Source organism: Dama dama, chromosome 1, assembly GCF_033118175.1.
Source record: "Dama dama isolate Ldn47 chromosome 1, ASM3311817v1, whole genome shotgun sequence".
In the NCBI taxonomy this organism is placed as follows: domain Eukaryota; kingdom Metazoa; phylum Chordata; class Mammalia; order Artiodactyla; family Cervidae; genus Dama; species Dama dama.
Genome location: NC_083681.1, coordinates 80,292,574 through 80,310,792, shown reverse-complemented (window position 1 = coordinate 80,310,792; position 18,219 = coordinate 80,292,574). Strand labels below are relative to the sequence as shown.

Genomic DNA, 18,219 nt, shown 5'->3' with positions numbered 1-18,219 from the left:
AGCAATATGATAAATGAATATTTTTGTTCATCTTACATGAAAGTAAACTGTTTCTGATCTTTTTTTTTTTTTTTTTCCTAATCAGAATGGAAAAGACTACATTCCTGAAATCATGACTGTGTGCCGTGTGCTGGAGCTCCATTAAAGTATCCTGTATTGGTGGAGCGTGGTCAGAGGGACTGCTGCTTACTGGGACTGGAAGCAGTCTACAGGCATTTTTTTTTTTTTTTTTTTTTTGGTATTCATTTTTTTTTAATTTTAAATTGAAGTATAGTTGATTTACAATGTTATGTTAGTTTCATAACTAACATAACTAACCCCTTACTTTCTTCTGTGGTAACCACAATGTCTCTAGTCTGTGAATCTATTTCTGGTTTTTTTAAATACATTCATTTTTATCATTTTTATACTTTTTTTTTAGATTCCACATATCAGTGAATATCATATGATATCTGTCTTTCTTTGTCTTATTTACTTCACTTCATATGATAATCTGTAGGCCCATCCATGTTGCTGCAAGTGGCAATATTTCATTCTTTTTATGGCCAAGTATTATTCCACTGTATATATAAATATCACATCTTCTTTATCCATCCAATGATGGACAATTAGCATGCTTCCATGTCTTGCCTAGTCTAAATAGTGCTGCAGTGAATATTGAGGTATGTGTATTTTTTGAATAATTTTTTTCTGGATATATGCCCAAGAGTGTTATTGCAAAATGTTATGTTAACTTTAATTTTAGTTTTTAAGGAACCATCATACTGTTTTATATAGTGACTGAATCAATTTATATTACCACCAACAGCAGAGTCCCTTTTTCTCCACATCCCTTCTAGCATTTATTATTTGTAGGCTTTTTAATGACTGCTACTCTGACATGAGGTGATACCTCATTGTAGTTTGATTTGCATTTCTTTTATAGTTGCAATGCTGAGTGTTTTTTCACATGCCTGTTGGCTCTATTATGTCCTCTTTGGAGAAATGTCTAATCAGGTTTTCTGCCTCCCCCTTTTTTTTTTGAGGGGAGGGCTTCCCTAGTGGCCCAGGAGGTAAAGTATCTGATTGCAATAAAGGAGACCTGGGTTCAATCCCTGGGTCAGGGAGATCCCCTAGAGAAGGGAATGGCAACCCACTATAGTTTTCTTGCCTGGTGAATGCCATAGACAGAGGGGCCTGGGGGGATATAATTTATGGGGTCTCAAAGAGTCAGACATGACTGAAGCAACTTAGCATGCATGCACACCAATTTTTTGATTGAGTTATTTGATTTTTTTTTACATTAAACTGTATGAGATGTATGTATAATTTGGGAATTAGTCAATGCCCTGTCAGCCACATCATTTGCAAATATTTTCCTCCGTTCCATAAACTTTTTATTTCGTTTATCATTTCCTTTGCAAAGAATTTTTAAGCTTAATTAGGTCCCATTTGTTTATTTTTGCTTTTATTTCTGTTACTCTAGGAGACAGATTGAAAAAATATTGCTGCAATTTATGTATTTATGTCATAGAGTGTTCTGCTTATGTTTTTATCTTCAGAGTTTCAGAATATCTGGGCTTACACTTAAGTCTTTAATTCATTTTGGGTTTATTTTTGTATTTGGTGCTTAGAATCTTCTAATTTCATTCTTTTACATGTAGTTGTTCAGTTACAGGCATTCTTTTAGAGTCATCCAGTTTCCAGATGGTCTAGACTGCTAAATTAAATAGAAAAATAATGTGACTACCTCTTATGCACCCTTTGTATCTTTGGTAAAGACATTAATTTCTCGATTCAAGTATCCTGGAATCATATCATTTCCACTGACTTTAAGAAGTCTAGATCCATGTAAATCCATGGCTGATTCATGTCAATGTATGGCAAAAACCACTACAATATTGTAAAGTAATTAACCTCCAACTGATAAAAATAATTGGGGAAAAAAAAGTCTAGATCCATAACAGAGCCTTCTACCACTGAATTTCTCATGAAACTGGATTCCCTTCCATTGGTGTCTTTTTAAAATTCCTTTAGTGGAAGGCATGCCGTCTAAGGAAACACAGTCACCCAATATCTTCTTTGCTCTTATATCCTTGAGTTGGAAATTACCTGGCCTAAACGTTATTTTCTCATCGTTTATCATATTAGTGGATTTTCACAGTTGCCAGACTCATTGTGCAATAGTTAGCACTGCTCTCGATAGTTCTCACATGTTAGAAAAAATTGCAAAAGCCAATGCACAGTTTTCAACTGTGCTCTACCCCAACTCGCTACTGGTGAGTTTTAGTAGTTGCTGGGCTAGGGCATGCTAATGGTTACGACCACCTCATTCCACCAGCAGTGGACTCTCATTTCCATTTGTCTGGTGAGTGGTCTGATTCCAGGAACCCATTCCAAGAATCTGCTGAATGCACTAGTCAAACAAGTTACTAAGATAAGTTGTTACAATTACAAAACCTAAACAAAACTTTGTACATATATTATAAAACAAACAAAAACACTGATGTTTAATGTGGTGAAAGCTTGGATTTTTATAACAGTTAATCTGCTACTGCTTTTTCTGAATAATTTCAATAATCTGAATTAACTCAATCTATTTACATATATGGTTCAGTGAATTTCTAATACAATGAGATGGGAAACACTTTCCAATAAAATTTGAATTTCAGAAAACTATCCTTTTGGAATGGCTTGCCCTAAGAAATTTTAGTCTTCATTTACCCCTTGAATTCAAGAAAGAACTCCAAGAAGAACAGATCACTTAAGACTTGAGGTCATATATGGTCCTGTAAAGACTGGCTACAAATCTAAAGATCAATTCAGTTAAGAAATCTGGACTTCACTATTCATCAGAGAAATGAAAATCAAAACCACAATGAGAGATCACCTCACATTTATCCAAATGGCTAATGAGAAAAAGATGACAAGTAACAAGTGCTAGCAAGGATGTGGATAAAAGGGAACCCTTGTGCACTGTTGGTGGCATTGTAGATAGGAAAACTACTGCAGATGGTACTTTGGGAAACACTATGGAATTCTTTCAAATAATTAAAAATAGAACTGTCATACGATCCAGGATTTTCACTTCTGGGTATTTACCTGAAGAAAACAAAAACTCTAATTTGAAAAGGTATTTATTGTAGCATTATTTACAGTAGTCAGCATATGAAAGTAACTTACATACCTTTCAACAGATGAATGAAGAAGATGTGACATGTAAATATGTATGTATATATACACACATGATGAAATACTACCAGTCATAAAAGATGAAGTGCCCATTTGTGACAATATGAATGGATTTAGAGGGTATCATATTAGGTGAAATACTGCATGATCCCACTTATACATGGAATCTAAAAAATAAAATGAACAAACAAACCAAAGCAATATCAAAACAGGCTCAGAGATACAGAGAACAAATGGGTAAGTGCCAGAAGGAAAGAAGCTGAAAGGAGTGGGCAAAATAGGTGAAGAGGACTGAGGTACTCACCTCCAGTTATATAAAAGTCATGGTGATATAATATAAAGCATAAGGAATATAGTCAATAATAGTGTAACAACTTTGTACAGGACCAGATGGTTACTAGACGTATCTTAATGGTGATCATTTTTCATAATATAGGCAGATATCAATGTTCTATGCCATACATCTGAAAGTGGAAGTGAAAGGCTCTCAGTCCTGTCTGACTCTTTGCGACCCCATCAATTATACAGTCTATGGCATTCTCCAGGCCAAAATACTGGAGTGGGTAGCCTATCCCTTCTGTGGGGGATCTTCCCAACTCAGGGATAGAGCCCAGGTCTCTCGCATTGCAGGCGAATTCTTTACCAGCTGAGCCACCAGGGAAGCGCGATACATCTGAAACTAGTGTAATATTGTAGGTCAGTCTACATTTCAATTAAAAAATCCTTAATTCCTTAATAAAAAAAAAGAATAAATTTCAGGGGCGAGTTATTTTATTGCAAAGGCAAGCAGTTAATGACCACCAATTTCTTATGTGCCAAGCCTGGTCTTCTCCTGGGAAGGTGACAGAACCCTGAAGAAGCATGGGTTGGTTTATGCCCTCAAAACAAAGTTATGGTTATGCCTTCAGTAGTTTGAAGTTTCACACCATAAGTTTCTCTAAGCATTTTATTATCACTATTTTCAATTTTTATTTTATATTGGAGTACAGTTGATTAACAGGCTCCCTAGCTGGCTCAGTGGTGAAGAATCTACCTGCCAAAGCAGGAAACACAGGAGACATGGATTTGATCCCTGGGTCAGTAAGATCTCCTGGAGGAGGAAATGGCAGCCCACTCCGGTATTCTTGCCTGTAAAACCCATGGACAGAGGAGCCTGGCGGGCTCCAGGCCATGGTGTCACAGAGTCTGACACAACTGAGTGACTGCACATGCCCAATAGTTGATTAACAGTGTTGTCTTAATTTCACACGTACAGCAAAGTGATTCATTTATACATGCACTTTCAAACTCTTAATTAGATTACTACAGAATACTGAGCAGAGTTTTCTGTGCTATACAGTAAGCCCTTATTGATTATCTATTTTAAATATAGCAGTGTGTACATGTCAATCCAAAACTCCCAGTCTATCTGTCTCTCCAACCTTTCACCCTGGTATCCATAAATTCATTTTCTAAGCCTGTGGGTCTGTTTCTGTTTTGTATATCAGTTCGTTTACATCATGTTCTTTAGATTCCACGTATAAGCAATATCATGTAAGTCTTTGTTTGACTTACTTCACTTATTATGAGATTCTCCAAATCCATGTTGTTGCAATTGGCATTATTTCATCCTTTTTAATAGCTGAGTAATATTCCATCATATATATGTACCACATTTTCTTTATTCATTCATTTGCTGATGGACATGTAGATTGCTTCTATGTCTTGGCTATCTTGGCTATTGTAAACAGCATTGCAATGAAAAAAAAAAAGAATCCCCTCTCTGATTTTAAGCTTTCTATCAAAAATGTGAAAGGTCTTTACTTAACACTGCAAAACTTGGTGTCAAGGGACAAGATTACAAAATTTTAGACTTTCACTATTACAGTGAGAAAAATTGTTCTGTTATTATTTCTATCTTAATGCCATAAGCTTATATGGTAGGAAAAGACCTGGTTTATTTCTAATGATTTGACATGGAAGTTTCTAACAAAAAAAATGTATGAAATTCACTTTGAAAGTGTTAGTTGCTCAGTTGTGTTCGACTCTTTGTGAACCCGTTTACTGTAGCTCACTGGGCTCCATGAAATGCTCCAGGCAAGAATACTGGAGTGGGTAGCCATTCCCTTCCCTTCTCTTTCCAGCCCAGGGCTGAAACCCAGGTTTCCTGCATGGCAGGCAGGTGCATTACTGTCTGCACCAACAGGGAAGCTTACTTCCATGTAGTAAAACTAGAAGGCTGCGTTTCTCTCATAGTATTTTTTTTTTTGTAAGTCTAGGCAAGATGGAATTCTTAAGTAATCAAAGACCTAATCAAAACAACATGACGTGCAGGAAATTATTTTTATAAAACATAGAATCTTTGCTTCTAGGCATTAATGAGTGCTTATGTGCCATGTAACCTTGTAAGTGCTTTGCCTGTAATAACACATCTAATTCTTCCAGCGTGAGCAAGCAATCCATCATCCCCATTTTATAGATAAGGATACTGAGGCACAGATAGTTAAAAACAAATAGAAAATAGACAAGAAAGAAAAAAAAAAGCAAAAACCCCACCAGCTCAAAGGGATAAGCCATGGAGCTGGGATTTGAACCCAGGCTTGAGGATCCAGGTGGAGCACTACTCATCCCCGTTGTTGCTCAGTTTTTTTAGCTCATCACTCTCTATCGATGCAAATGAGGGCCTGTTTTTACAAAGAGTATCTAAAGGGGGAAAAACATGCCCCCCCACCCCCAGGAATCTTCTATTTGAGAAAAGACATTGTTTTGGAAATAACCTTGGCACAAAATCCTATGATAGTGCTTTAATTTTGTCCCTCGGGTGTACACTCTTGAGGGTTAATTCTTCAGAGACCTGGCTTTAGAGCAGTTAAAACTACCAGGAACGTGCATGCCTTACTTGCACTGCACATGAGCCAGTGTTCAGGATAAGGTGTCTCTCTTGATCCGCAGACTCATCAGCATCGAGACTTATCTTCCTTACCAGGTGTTGAGGGTGTCATGCTTGTTGCAGACGCTGACTACCAAAATGGGAATTAATCTTCCACACTGACTTTATGATGGAAACCAGAAATCCCTGGGTTTTGCTATTCATTTTGAAGCAGCGAACAGGAAAACAAATAATTCTTTCAGTGAAGTGAGTATTCCATAGTTTGGGTATAAAAAGAATATTTGAAACATGGTGGAAAGACTTCAGCTGAACTTGGCTTTAGGGAATATAAAACTCACCATCTCAAGTACTCCAAAGAGAGTGGTCGTTGGTGTTTAGTCCAGCTTTTCAGAGCACTAAGCAACTAATCTTTTGACTTTTTAAACTGAACTTGTCCCTTTTTTTTTTTTTTTTTTTAACATTATAGAGATAACATAATGTCCAAGAAGAATTCTAAGGTCAGAGATGCCAGAAATGGAAAGTGCATAGAGATCATTCTCCTTGTTTGCAGAAGCAGATATGTGTCCTGTTCAGGTTCACATGCTGAATAGTGGCAGGTATGGCATCCTACCCTCACGACAATGTCCATAAATATCCACAACCATTGCCTGAAAGCTCTGCTTTCAGAATTGTTTCATATGAGAAATTTCACCAACCACTTCAGCTCACTTCAGTGACCCTTCCTTCTTCTGAAATCCTAGGGCATGTTTTGTCTTGGACCTCTCTGAAATGTAAATTTTCCTTTTCTTTCTAAGTCCTGTCTTCCCAACCAATCTTAAATTCCTAAAAATAATAACTGACATTATTAGTTGACATTTAATAAGCAATTGCCTTGTGAAAGTGAATTACATAGATATTTTCTTAAATTATAAAAATAAAATAGAGATGTAGACTTTTTTTAGCTATTGTTCTATACCATAGCATTTCATGTTCCACATCCTAATTATTATATCTACAAAATGTGGTATGTTTTGTTTTACTTATAGAGGGAAGTGAGTTGATTATACACATGATTTGACCCTAGAATCTTTGCTATCGATACTGACACACCTTGGACTTCTTATTATAATTATAACAGCTTGATATCCTCTTCCTCAATTGATGAGTCAGAAAAATAATATTTACCTTAAAATGGTGTCTGGGTTTCCCAGGTGGTGCTAGTGGTAAAGAATCCCCTGCCAAAGCAGAATAATAGGAGATGCGGGTTCGATCTGTGGTTCGGGAAGATCCCTTGGAGGAGGAAGTGGCAACCCACTCCAGTATTCTTGCCTGGAGAATCTGATAGACAGAGGAGTTTGGTGAGCTACAGTCAATGGAGTTGTAAAGAGTTGGATGTGACTGAAATGACTTAGCATGCACGCATGCAAAAATTGTGGCTAAATAAAAATTTTAAACATTTGACACTATACACATTTTCTTAATAACAGAGACATTACCTGTTAAAATCTACATCTTAAATAAGTTTTTAAATATTATAAAATTTGGGAAATAATCTTATTATTCTGGTTAACAGAATATACTTATACATTTATAAAAACTATAAGTAGTAATCATCTAGAGACTAAGTCAGATGAGCTTAATGCAGGTGTCTTTTTATATAGTTTTCATAAAAAGTTGCTATGTGCTGTTTGACAGATTAATTAATCTCGAAAGAAGGGCATCTAAGTCTCTCCCAAGGCATTATGTTCCATTATTCAAATTATATGGTTGGTGAAATTTTCTTCATGCTAACCTCAATTTTAAATCCTTTTTCTTTTTGTGCCACTCCTATCTTCAGACTTGTCAAAGAGTAAACGAATCCAGTCTCTATTTTCAAGAAAACCCTACATAAGCATAAATATAATTGTCATGTGTTACAACATAATATTCTTCATGCTAAATAACCCTCTGGCATTTGTATACATTTACCTTTCTAATACTTTCTTTTCATAAGGGGATAGATTAATATACACAGATGTGAACGTTGTCTTCATAATATCCGAATGATACTATTCATTCCATCAGTAGAAGAACTGAAAGTGTTTTTTATTTCTGTTCTACTTAGCTCATCCCAATGTCTGTTATCAAGATCTAAATTTTCTTTTGTGTCTTACAATATCACTGGTAACTGTATTCTTAGGGGGTGTTCTTATCCTATCAAGCAATAAAGATGAAATACAAAGACTGAATCTCATATCAAATACAATTTTAGAACCCACAGGAGTTTTTGATATTGCAGTTAGACTGTTAAAGGCAGAGAGTGCTGACTCCAAGAAGATCAAGTATAAACTTGCCCAAGTTTATGGGATGTGTGCCCAAGTGACAAGGTCTAGTCCCTAGACACATTGTCAACCAGTCTAACACTATTTCTGTAACTGCCACGTATATAGATTAAAAGAAAAAAAAAAAAAAAACCCAACTATAATTAGTTTAAAAGACTTTTATATGTGCTTATTGATTTTAAAAAATGCCATGTATTTTTTATTTCTTATATAGGTTACAAATGACCAAAGGAAAATAAGAATCAGACAGCAGTGACTGAATTTCTTCTCTTGGGCCTCACAGATCATCTCTATCAGCAGATTGCCCTATTTGTCATCCTTCTTTTTGTCTATCTTATCACACTAGGGAGTAACTTGGGGATGATCACTCTCATAGGGATTGATCCCAGACTCCACACTCCTATGTACTTTTTTCTTAGCCACTTGTCCTTTGTAGACTTGTGTTCCTCTTCTTCTGTTGCCCCCAAGATGCTGTGTGATATCTTTGTGGAGAGAAAGGGCATCTCTTTCATGGGTTGTGCTGCACAGATGTGGGTCCTTGGTTTTTTTGTGGCAAGTGAATGTTTCCTGCTGGCTTCCATGGCCTATGATCGGTATGCGGCCATCTGCAAGCCCTTGTTGTACACACTCATTATGTCCCAGAGGGTCTGTGTGCAGCTGGGTATAGGCCCTTATGCTGTGGCTCTTGTAAGCTCTATGACCCACACCACACTGACATTTCGCTTACCCTTCTGTGGTCCAAATGTTATCAATCACTTTTTCTGTGACATTTCACCACTGCTTTCCCTAGTGTGCACAGACACCTCAGTGATTAAATGTATACTTTTCACCTTGGCTGGAGCAATAGGAGTGCTCATTGGCCTGATCATCATGATCTCCTATGTTTGCATCCTGGTGGCCATCCTGAGGATCCAGACTGCCAATGGGAGGAGGAAAGCTTTCTCTACTTGTTCTTCTCAACTGGCGGTTGTCTCCATCCTGTATGGGACTCTTTTCTTCATTTATGTTCGACCTAGCTCAAGTTCCTCTCTAGATATCAGTAAAGTGATTTCCCTCTTTTACATGGTATTAACTCCCATGGTGAACCCTCTTATCTACAGCTTGAGGAACAAAGAGGTGAAGAATTCATTCAGCAGGAGGTTTGAAAGGAAAACTATTTTTAAAGGTGGATAAAACAGAATTCTAATTGTGCTGCACCAAAGATGTTGATTTGATTACGTGTGGTTAAAAGAATACTGGACTAAGAAATAGACTCTTTTTAATCCCTAGGTCTGACAGTTGTATATACTGGAACTACTGCTTATATTGTTTTTTCTTCAGCATTCTCCTTTGTAAAATAATAGGGAATACAAAATATTATATATATATATATAATGTATATATATATATATAATATATATATGGTATAAATGTAACATATTCCAGAAGAACATTTATGCATTCTTATATGTGGGAAAACAATCTAATCTTCCCCAGAAAATCAAATGGTATACGGGAAAGTTCACCAGAGTTCATTAATAAAGGTTTCATGGACCTTGGTAAAAGCTGAGCAATGGAAAGTGAGTGAACAGTTGTAGAACACATGACAATGCAAATATGAAATTTGAATGGCGTACAAAATATTATCTTAAATTTATCCAGATATAAAACTATCATCACTAATTGTCAGTCTTGTAAAAATTTTCAACATCATTTTACTAACCCTGGAAATTATCATAGTAAGTGTAGTCAGTCAAAGAGAGAAAGACAAATACCATAGGATATCACTTATATGCACAATGTAAAAAAAATGATACAAATAAACTTAATTACAAAACAAAAACATACTCACAGTCCTAGAAAACAAACTTATGGTTACCAAAGAGGAAAGGTAGGTGGGGCAAGGAATAACTTGGGGGTTTGGAATTGACCAATACACACTACTACATTTAACATATAGTTTAAAAGGGTTACCGTCAAAGACCTCTGTATAGCAGAGGAAACTCTGCTCAATATTCTGTAATAGCCTAAATGGGAAAAGAATTTGAAAAGGAATAGATATACATATGTGTATAACTGAATCACTTTGTAGTACACCTGAAATTAACAGAACATTGTTAATCAAACATACTCCAATATAAAACAAATATTTAAAAAAAAGAATTGTTAAAACTTGGACTTAGGTGTGACAAGGGGAAACATACATTTTTCCTGGTTTTATCTAGAAAGATCAACAGCTTCTTTTCCATCAAATTTTGCCTTAAATCCATCTGTTCTGTGTCTTTGTTATATAGCATATCACAAATCACATTACCTTTTGAGATTTCCATTTCCTAATATGACACCTGAAGTATTTCCTGTCTGTTTAATTTTTTCTTAAATATTTATGATGCAACATCTTTTGAAAGCAGATTGAAAGAAGAACAATAGGAAACAAATGATAATTATAAATTTTCTCAATGCCTCTGTGTTCCTTCCCCAAGTATATGCAAATATATTCAAAACCAACTGTATTCTCTAGCTCTAGCTGTTGCTGTCCTGAAATCCTAATGTATTTTCTGTCTAGAATACTTTTTGTACCATATTTACATGGATAACTACTTTTTAAAAATACTGGCTAATGTGACTTTCATTCCGAGAGTAACCCTAACTCTCCAAACTCATTTGAGCCATTCTGTATTTTTCCCTTACAGCATCATATTCTTTTCCTTCAGACTTTATAAGTGTAACGTGTTGCTTGTTAAGATAATTTTTATTTTGCTTTGCTTTTATTAGTGAGAAATGTTTGTAGCTGATTCTTCACGTTAGGAAGTGGCAGAAATTCAGTTGGAGCTGCATTTTTGTTCACGCTATAAGTCTGTAAGCGGTTCCCATTTTTTTTTTTTTTTTAAAGAGTGAGTCTCAACATCAGTAGCAGGGAAATTATATGTCAATTATGGCATCCACACACTGAAATCACCTGATTGGCAATGCTGATACCTGGGAGGAGGTGATTAATTTTCATAAGGTATAGTTTCTCAGAAGAACTCTGATGTAATCCCTACTTTTGTTTCTCTGTAGGTGATAGTTTTTGCCCCTGGCTTCTTTCCAGATTTTTTCTTTACTATTGATTTTCATAGTTTGAAAATTTTAAGTATAGTTATTATTCATTTTTGGCATTTATCCCACTTTGTGTTCTCTGAGTTCCCTGGATCTGTGGTTTGGTGTCTAATATTAGTGGGGAAATTCCTAGTCATTTTGTTTGAAATACTTCTCTAGATATTACCATTGTGCATATGTTACACCTTTTGTGTTATTCCACAGTCCTTAGACATTCTTCTTTTTTTTTTCAGTCCTCATTCACTCTTGTTTTCAGTTTCTGAAGTTTCTATTGCATTCTCAAGTACACTGATGCTTTCCTCAGCCACATCCAGTCTACTAATCATCTCATCAAAGATTTTTTTTTTTTTTTTTGTCACAGTGTATTTATCTCTAGCATTTTAATCGGAGCCGATTTAAATTCCTGGTCTTATCACTCCTATATCCCTGCCAGTTCTGGTTCTGACCTTTGCTCTGTCTTGTCCAGTTGTATTTTTTGCCTTTCTCTATGCCTTGTAATTTTTTCTTGATAGCCAGACATGGTGTGCTGAGTAAAAGGAGTTGCTGTAAATGGGTCTCTAGTAACTGTGATGTGAGGTGTGAGGGGAAGAGACGTGTTCTATGTCCTATGATTAGGTCTCAGTCTTTTAGTGAACTGAGGTATCTGAATTGTAAACTTCACAATTGTTTCACAGGGTCTCCTCACCCCCCATAAGTTGGCATAAGAAGGTTAGAGTGGGCTGGAGTTGGGTATTTCACTTCCCCCATGTGGAAGTTCAGAGGAAGATAAAGTTGGCCCTCTCTCTTCCCACAGGTCAGTTAAACTCTAATAATACCCTGTCAGGTTAGGCTTTGATTAACTGGTTTCTCCTAGAAGAACCAAGTGCTGTGATATATTTGAAAATAAGTTTTGACCCCTAACAGCTTCCCAGGTGGTGCTAGTAATAAAGAACCTGCATGTCAACACAGGAGACACAAGAGATGCATGTTTGATCCTGGATCAGGAACATCCCCTGGGAGAGGGCATGGCTTCTCACTCCATTATTCCTGCCTGGAGATTCCCATGGACAGAGGAACCTGGTGGACTGCAACTCCATAGTGTTGCAAAGAGTCAGACACGGCTGAAGCAACTTAGCATGACTATATTATATACTAGATGCCCATCAGCAGATGAATGGATAAGGAAGCTGTGGTACATATGCACCATGGATATTACTCAGCCGTTAAAAAGAATTCATTTGAATCAGTCCTAATGAGATGGATGAAACTGGAGCCCATTATACAGAGTGAAGTAAGCCAGAAAGATAAAGAACATTACAGCATACTAACACATATATATGGAATTTAGAAAGATGGTAACGATAACCCTATATGCAAAACAGAAAAAGAGACACAGAAATACAGAACAGACTTTTGAACTCTGTGGGAGAAGGTGAGGGTGGGATGTTTTGAAAGAACAGCATGTATATTATCTATGATGAAACAGATCACCAGCCCAGGTGGGATGCATGAGACAAGTGCTCGGGCCTGGTGCACTGGGAAGACCCAGAGGAATCGGGTGGAGAGGGAGGTGGGAGGGGGGATCGGGATGGGGAATACGTGTAAATCTATGGCTGATTCATATCAATGTATGACAAAACCCACTGAAATGTGAAGTAATTAGCCTCCAACTAATAATAATAATAATAAAAAGTATATTGGCAAGTGGTCTCTGGGAGCCCATTCCTCAACTGGGGATTTTCCCTGTTGTTGTTCTGTCGCTCAGTCGTGTCCAACTCTTTGTGACCCCATGGACTGAAGCACGCCAGGCCTCCCTGTCCATCACCAAGTCCTGGGGTTACACAAACTCATGTCCATTGAGTCGGTGATGCCATCCAACCATCTCATCCTCTGTCATCCCCTTCTCCTCCTGCCCTCAATCTTCCAAGCATCACAGTCTTTTCAAATGAGTCCATTTTTTTCACATCAGGTGGCCAAATGATTAGAGTTTCAGCTTCAGCAACAGTCCTTCCAATGAACACTCAGGACTGATCTCCTTTAGGATGGACTGGTTGGATCTCCTTGTAGTCCAAGGGACTCTCAAGAGTCTTCTCCAACACCACAGTTCAAAAGCATCAATTCTTCAGTGCTCAACTTTCTTTATAGTCCAGCTCTCACATCCATACATGACTACTGGAAAAACCATAGCTTTGACTAGATGGACCTTTGTTGGCAAAGTAATGTCTCTGCTTTTTAATATGCTGTCTAGGTTGGTCAATACTTTTCACCCAAGGAGCAACCGTCTTTTAATTTCATGGCTGCAGTCACCATCTGCAGTGATTTTGGAGACCTCAAAAAGAAAGTCTATCATTGTTTATATTGTTTCTCCATCTATTTGCCATGAAGTGATGGGACCAGATGCTGTGATCTTAGTTTTCTGAATGTTGTGTTTCAAGCCAACTTTTTCACTTTGCTCTTTCACTTTCATCAAGAGGCTCTTTAGTTCTTCACTTTCTTCCATAAGGGTGGAGTCATTTGCAATTTTGAGGTTATTGCCATTTCTCCCGGCAATCTTGATTCCAGCTTGTGCTTCATCCAGTCCAGCATTTCTCATGATTTACTCTGCATATAAATTAAATAAGCAGGATGACAATTTATAGCCTTGACAGACTCTTTCCTGATTTGGAACCAGGCTGTTGTTCCATGTCCAGTTCTAACTGTTGCTTCCTGACATGCATACTGGTTTCTCAGGAGGCAGGTCAGGTGGTCTGGTATTCCCATCTCTTTAAGAATTTTCCACAGTTTGTTGTGATCCACAAAGTGAAAGCCTTTGGCATAGTCAATAAATCAGAAATAGATGTTTTTCTGGAACTCTGTTGCTTTTCTGGTGATCCAAGAGATGTTAGCAATTTGAGCTCTGGTTCCGCTGCCTTTCTAAAATCAACTTGAACATCTGGAAGTTCACAGTTCTCATATTGTTGAAGGCTGGCTTGGAGAATTTTGAGCATTACTTTACTAGCATGTGAGATGAGTGCAATTGTGCAGTAACTTGAGCATTCCTTGGCGTTGCCTTTCTTTGGGGTTGGAATGAAACTGGCCTTTTCCAGTCCTGTAGCCCCTGCTGAGTTTTCCAAATTTGCTGGCATATTGAGTGCAACACTTTTACAGCATCATCTTTTAGGATTTGAAATAGCTCAACTGGAATTCCATCACATCCACTATCTTTGTTTGTAGTGATGCTTCCTAAGGTCCACTTAACTTCACATTTCAGGATGTCTGGCTCTAGGTGAGTGATCACACCATTGTGATTATCTGGGTCATGAAGATCTTTTTTGTACAGTTCTTCTGTGTATTCTTGCCACCTCTTCTTAATATCTTATGCTTCTGTTAGGCCCATACAATTTCTGTCCTTTATTGAGCCCATCTTTGCATGAAATATTCCCTTGGTACCTCTAATATTCTTGAAGAGATTTCCAGTCTTCCCCATTGTAGTTTTTTCCTCTATTTCTTTGCGTTGATCACTGAAGAAAGCTTTCTTATCTCTGCTTGCTATTCTTTGGAGCTCTGCATTCAAATGGGAATATCTTTCCTTTTCTCCTTTGCCTTTTGCTTCTCTTCGTTTCACAGCTATTTGTAAGGCCTCCTCAGACAGCCATTTTGCTTTTTTGCATTTCTTTTTCTTGGGGATGGTCTTGCTCCCTGTCTCCTGTGTAGCGTCACGAACTTCTATCTATAGTTCTTCAGGCACTCTGTCTATCAGATGTGGTCTTTTAAATCTATTTCTCACTTCCCCTGTATAATCATAAGGGATTTGATTTAAGTCATACCTGAATGGTCTAGTGGTTTTCTCTACTTTCTTCAATTTAAGTTTGTATTTGGCAGTAATGAGTTCTTGATCTGAGCTACAGTCCCAGTCTTGTTTTTGCTGACTGTATAGAGCTTCTCCATCTTTGGCTGCAAAGAATAAATCAGTCTAATTTTGGTATGGACCATCTGGTGATGTCCATATGTAGAGTCTCTTCTTGTATTGTTGGAAGAAGGTGTTTGCTACGACCAGTGTGTTCTCTTGAAGGATGCCTAGTATGCATCTCTTGTGACAAGATGAATGTCTTGGGGTAATGTTTATGTGAATAGACATTATCTGTTTTCTGTAACACCTTGAAAGATTCTTCATTGAGTAGAGTTAGAATTTTTAACCTAATGTTAAAATGTTTTGAAGTTTGAGTCCAATCCTATTTTTCTTATTTTTGAAATTTTCATATATATATAGTGTGTACTAATTTTGTCTTTCAAAGATGTTGTCCAAATTTTAGTACTCCACTGCTATATAGATACCATCAGTCCACCTTATTTTCACTTACCTATACCTTAACCACCTTCTGAGATTGTTTATGTCCAAGAGACTATTTCCAAAACTTCAGTTACAATGATCCCACTCTTCTAGTTTACCTCACGAAACAGTTTTGGGTCCCTAGTGCTGCTGTGGACCCAGACTCCCCTTCTGATTGTAATCTCTCTGAAGCAGGACTTTATCTTACATTCTCAAACTGCACAATGTCAAAGGCCGGTGATAATTATGTGATAGTTGAAGGTTCAGAATTGGAATTTCAAAGGGGACAGGTGGTTCCAAATGGAGATGTAGTTTTAATTTGTGCAAGTACATTTGATTCAAAGTCCCAAAATTATTTTCTTATAAAATAACTTTAATTTCTTCTCTATAGGCCTCATCTCCTGAGCTTCCAATTCCTTGTGGGAGCTATTGCTAACTTATACAACATCTCTTTAGAAAATGCTCTGGTGAAGGTTGTACAGAATTGAGTCAATGAATTCATTAAAGTACTGTTAAGAAGGTCCAAGTTTCAAGATGGTATCAGTATATTATCTATCCTCCTAGTTAACATGAAGAAGCTGGGAGAAAAATGGCATGTCTACATTTGTAGAGTAATTCATTTTCATATGAGGGAATGTTAATTTCATAATTCATTTTGACATAACTAAATAGTTTTCATCATGTCTGTTTTAATTTATTTCTTTTTAGTTGGAGGATAGTTGCTTTACAACTTTCTGTTGTTTTCTGTCATATATCAACCTGAATCAGCCATAGGTATACATATGTCCCCTCCCTTTTGAACCTTCCTCCCACCCCATTCCACCCCTCTAGGTTGTCACAGTAGGGCTTTTTATCTTTTCTTTTCTTTTTTTTTTAATGAAATTTGCCAAATTGCTATCAGGAAGCCAGGTATGGAAGATGAGTTTAGAAGCGTAGGAAAGCATTATCTTTAAGCTCATTATGAGGGATAATTTGGTAGAATTAGAGTGTTTCATCTTTGTCTTTTGGTTTAAATGACCTCACTTGAATGTACACTTTGTTTGAATTTTGTATTTGGCATAGAGATGCTGAATGTGCTTTAAGACATATGGTCTCAAGAATGTTAGAATGATGAGACCTTGGTTGGTTTCTCTGGGTCTTAATGTCTTCACATTACATATACTGGAAAATTATATGTAGAAAACAAATCTCTGAATCAGCTAACTTGAACTTATGCTACTCATGTCCAAAGATCATGAATTTTCTGAACTGGAATATTTTATTTGGGCAAGACTGGGAAAAATAAAGTGCTATGCATTTTGACAGTCAGAAACTTGTTTTCACATAATAATTTGAGTTGGTTGAGATCATAGATGAGCATATTCTAGTTGCATCTTCACAGAATTTTTTTGTGACCTTAATTTATTTTGATACTTAAAATGCTTTGTTTCCCTCTTTGAGTGAAAGCAAACATGAGTATAAATGACCTGAAATGAGCTCTGTATTTACAAAATACTGAATTCTTGAAACATTTCACTAGTTAGGTATGATTTTTTTTGACTAATCTGAAATCCCTCCCCTCCAGGTCTTTTTTTACTGAGCTCCGTTGCCTCTGAGACCACAGGAGGTCTGTTTCTTTTATTTCATTAACTTCCTGTTAAGCACAATATTTTTAAAGATGTCTTATCAGGGAGCAATGGCATTCGTTTTCTGCCAACACATCTCCTGCACACACTCCACTTAATATTTCTGTGTGATTGTTTTGCTGGAATCACCATGATTATTTCCATGTCCAAGATGTGTATCTCCCTTCTTCAGTTTTTCTTTTTCTTTTTGGGTCTATACTCACTTCCCCTTCCTTTAACTTTCTATTCATTTTTTTCTAAAGCCTTTTTATTTTGAAATAAATATTCACAAGAAGCTTCAAAGATAGCACAGAGAATTCTCCTGTACGTTTCCCTCAGTTTGACCCCAGTTCACTGCTCTAGACAACATAAAACAGCAGGAAATGGACATTGGTTTGTTATGTGTGTAGTTCTGTATTGTTTTAGCACTCATGTAGATTTGTTTAACCACCAGCACAATCAGGATACAAAACTATTCCATCTCCACAAAGATCTGTGTGTTATCCTTTTATAATAATGCCACCACCCTCCTCCCCAACATTCTTAATCCCAGGCAACCTCTTCTCCATCTCTAAAATTCTGCCATCTGAGTATGTTTTATAAATGGAATCATAGAGTATGTGACCTTTTGAGATTTTTTTTTTTTTTAACAACTCCGCTCTTGACACTCAGCCAGATTGTTGCATATATCATATTTTGCTCCTCTTTATTACTGAATTGTATTCTGTGGTATGGCTATACCACAGTTTGCTCAATTGTTTTTGTTATTTCAAGTGTTTGGCCATTATGAATAATGTTTCTATGAATACAGTTGTCCAGGTTTTTCTGTCAACATCAGTTTTTATGGGGATAAATGCCTAGGTGTGTTCTTTTCCTGCTTAAAATTTTATTTTTCTCTCCCAGATTCTG

At 36.8% G+C, this 18,219-nt stretch overlaps 1 protein-coding gene across 1 annotated transcript; it reads left to right on the top strand.

Moving 5' to 3' along the window:
• Positions 1–8,577: 8,577 nt before the first annotated feature.
• Positions 8,578–9,513, top strand: LOC133072532 (olfactory receptor 5G3-like). The gene has a single exon (XM_061165928.1). It carries the CDS (start codon positions 8,701–8,703, stop codon positions 9,511–9,513), a length of 813 nt encoding a protein of 270 aa, XP_061021911.1. The 5' UTR covers positions 8,578–8,700.
• The last annotated feature ends 8,706 nt before the right edge of the window (positions 9,514–18,219 follow it).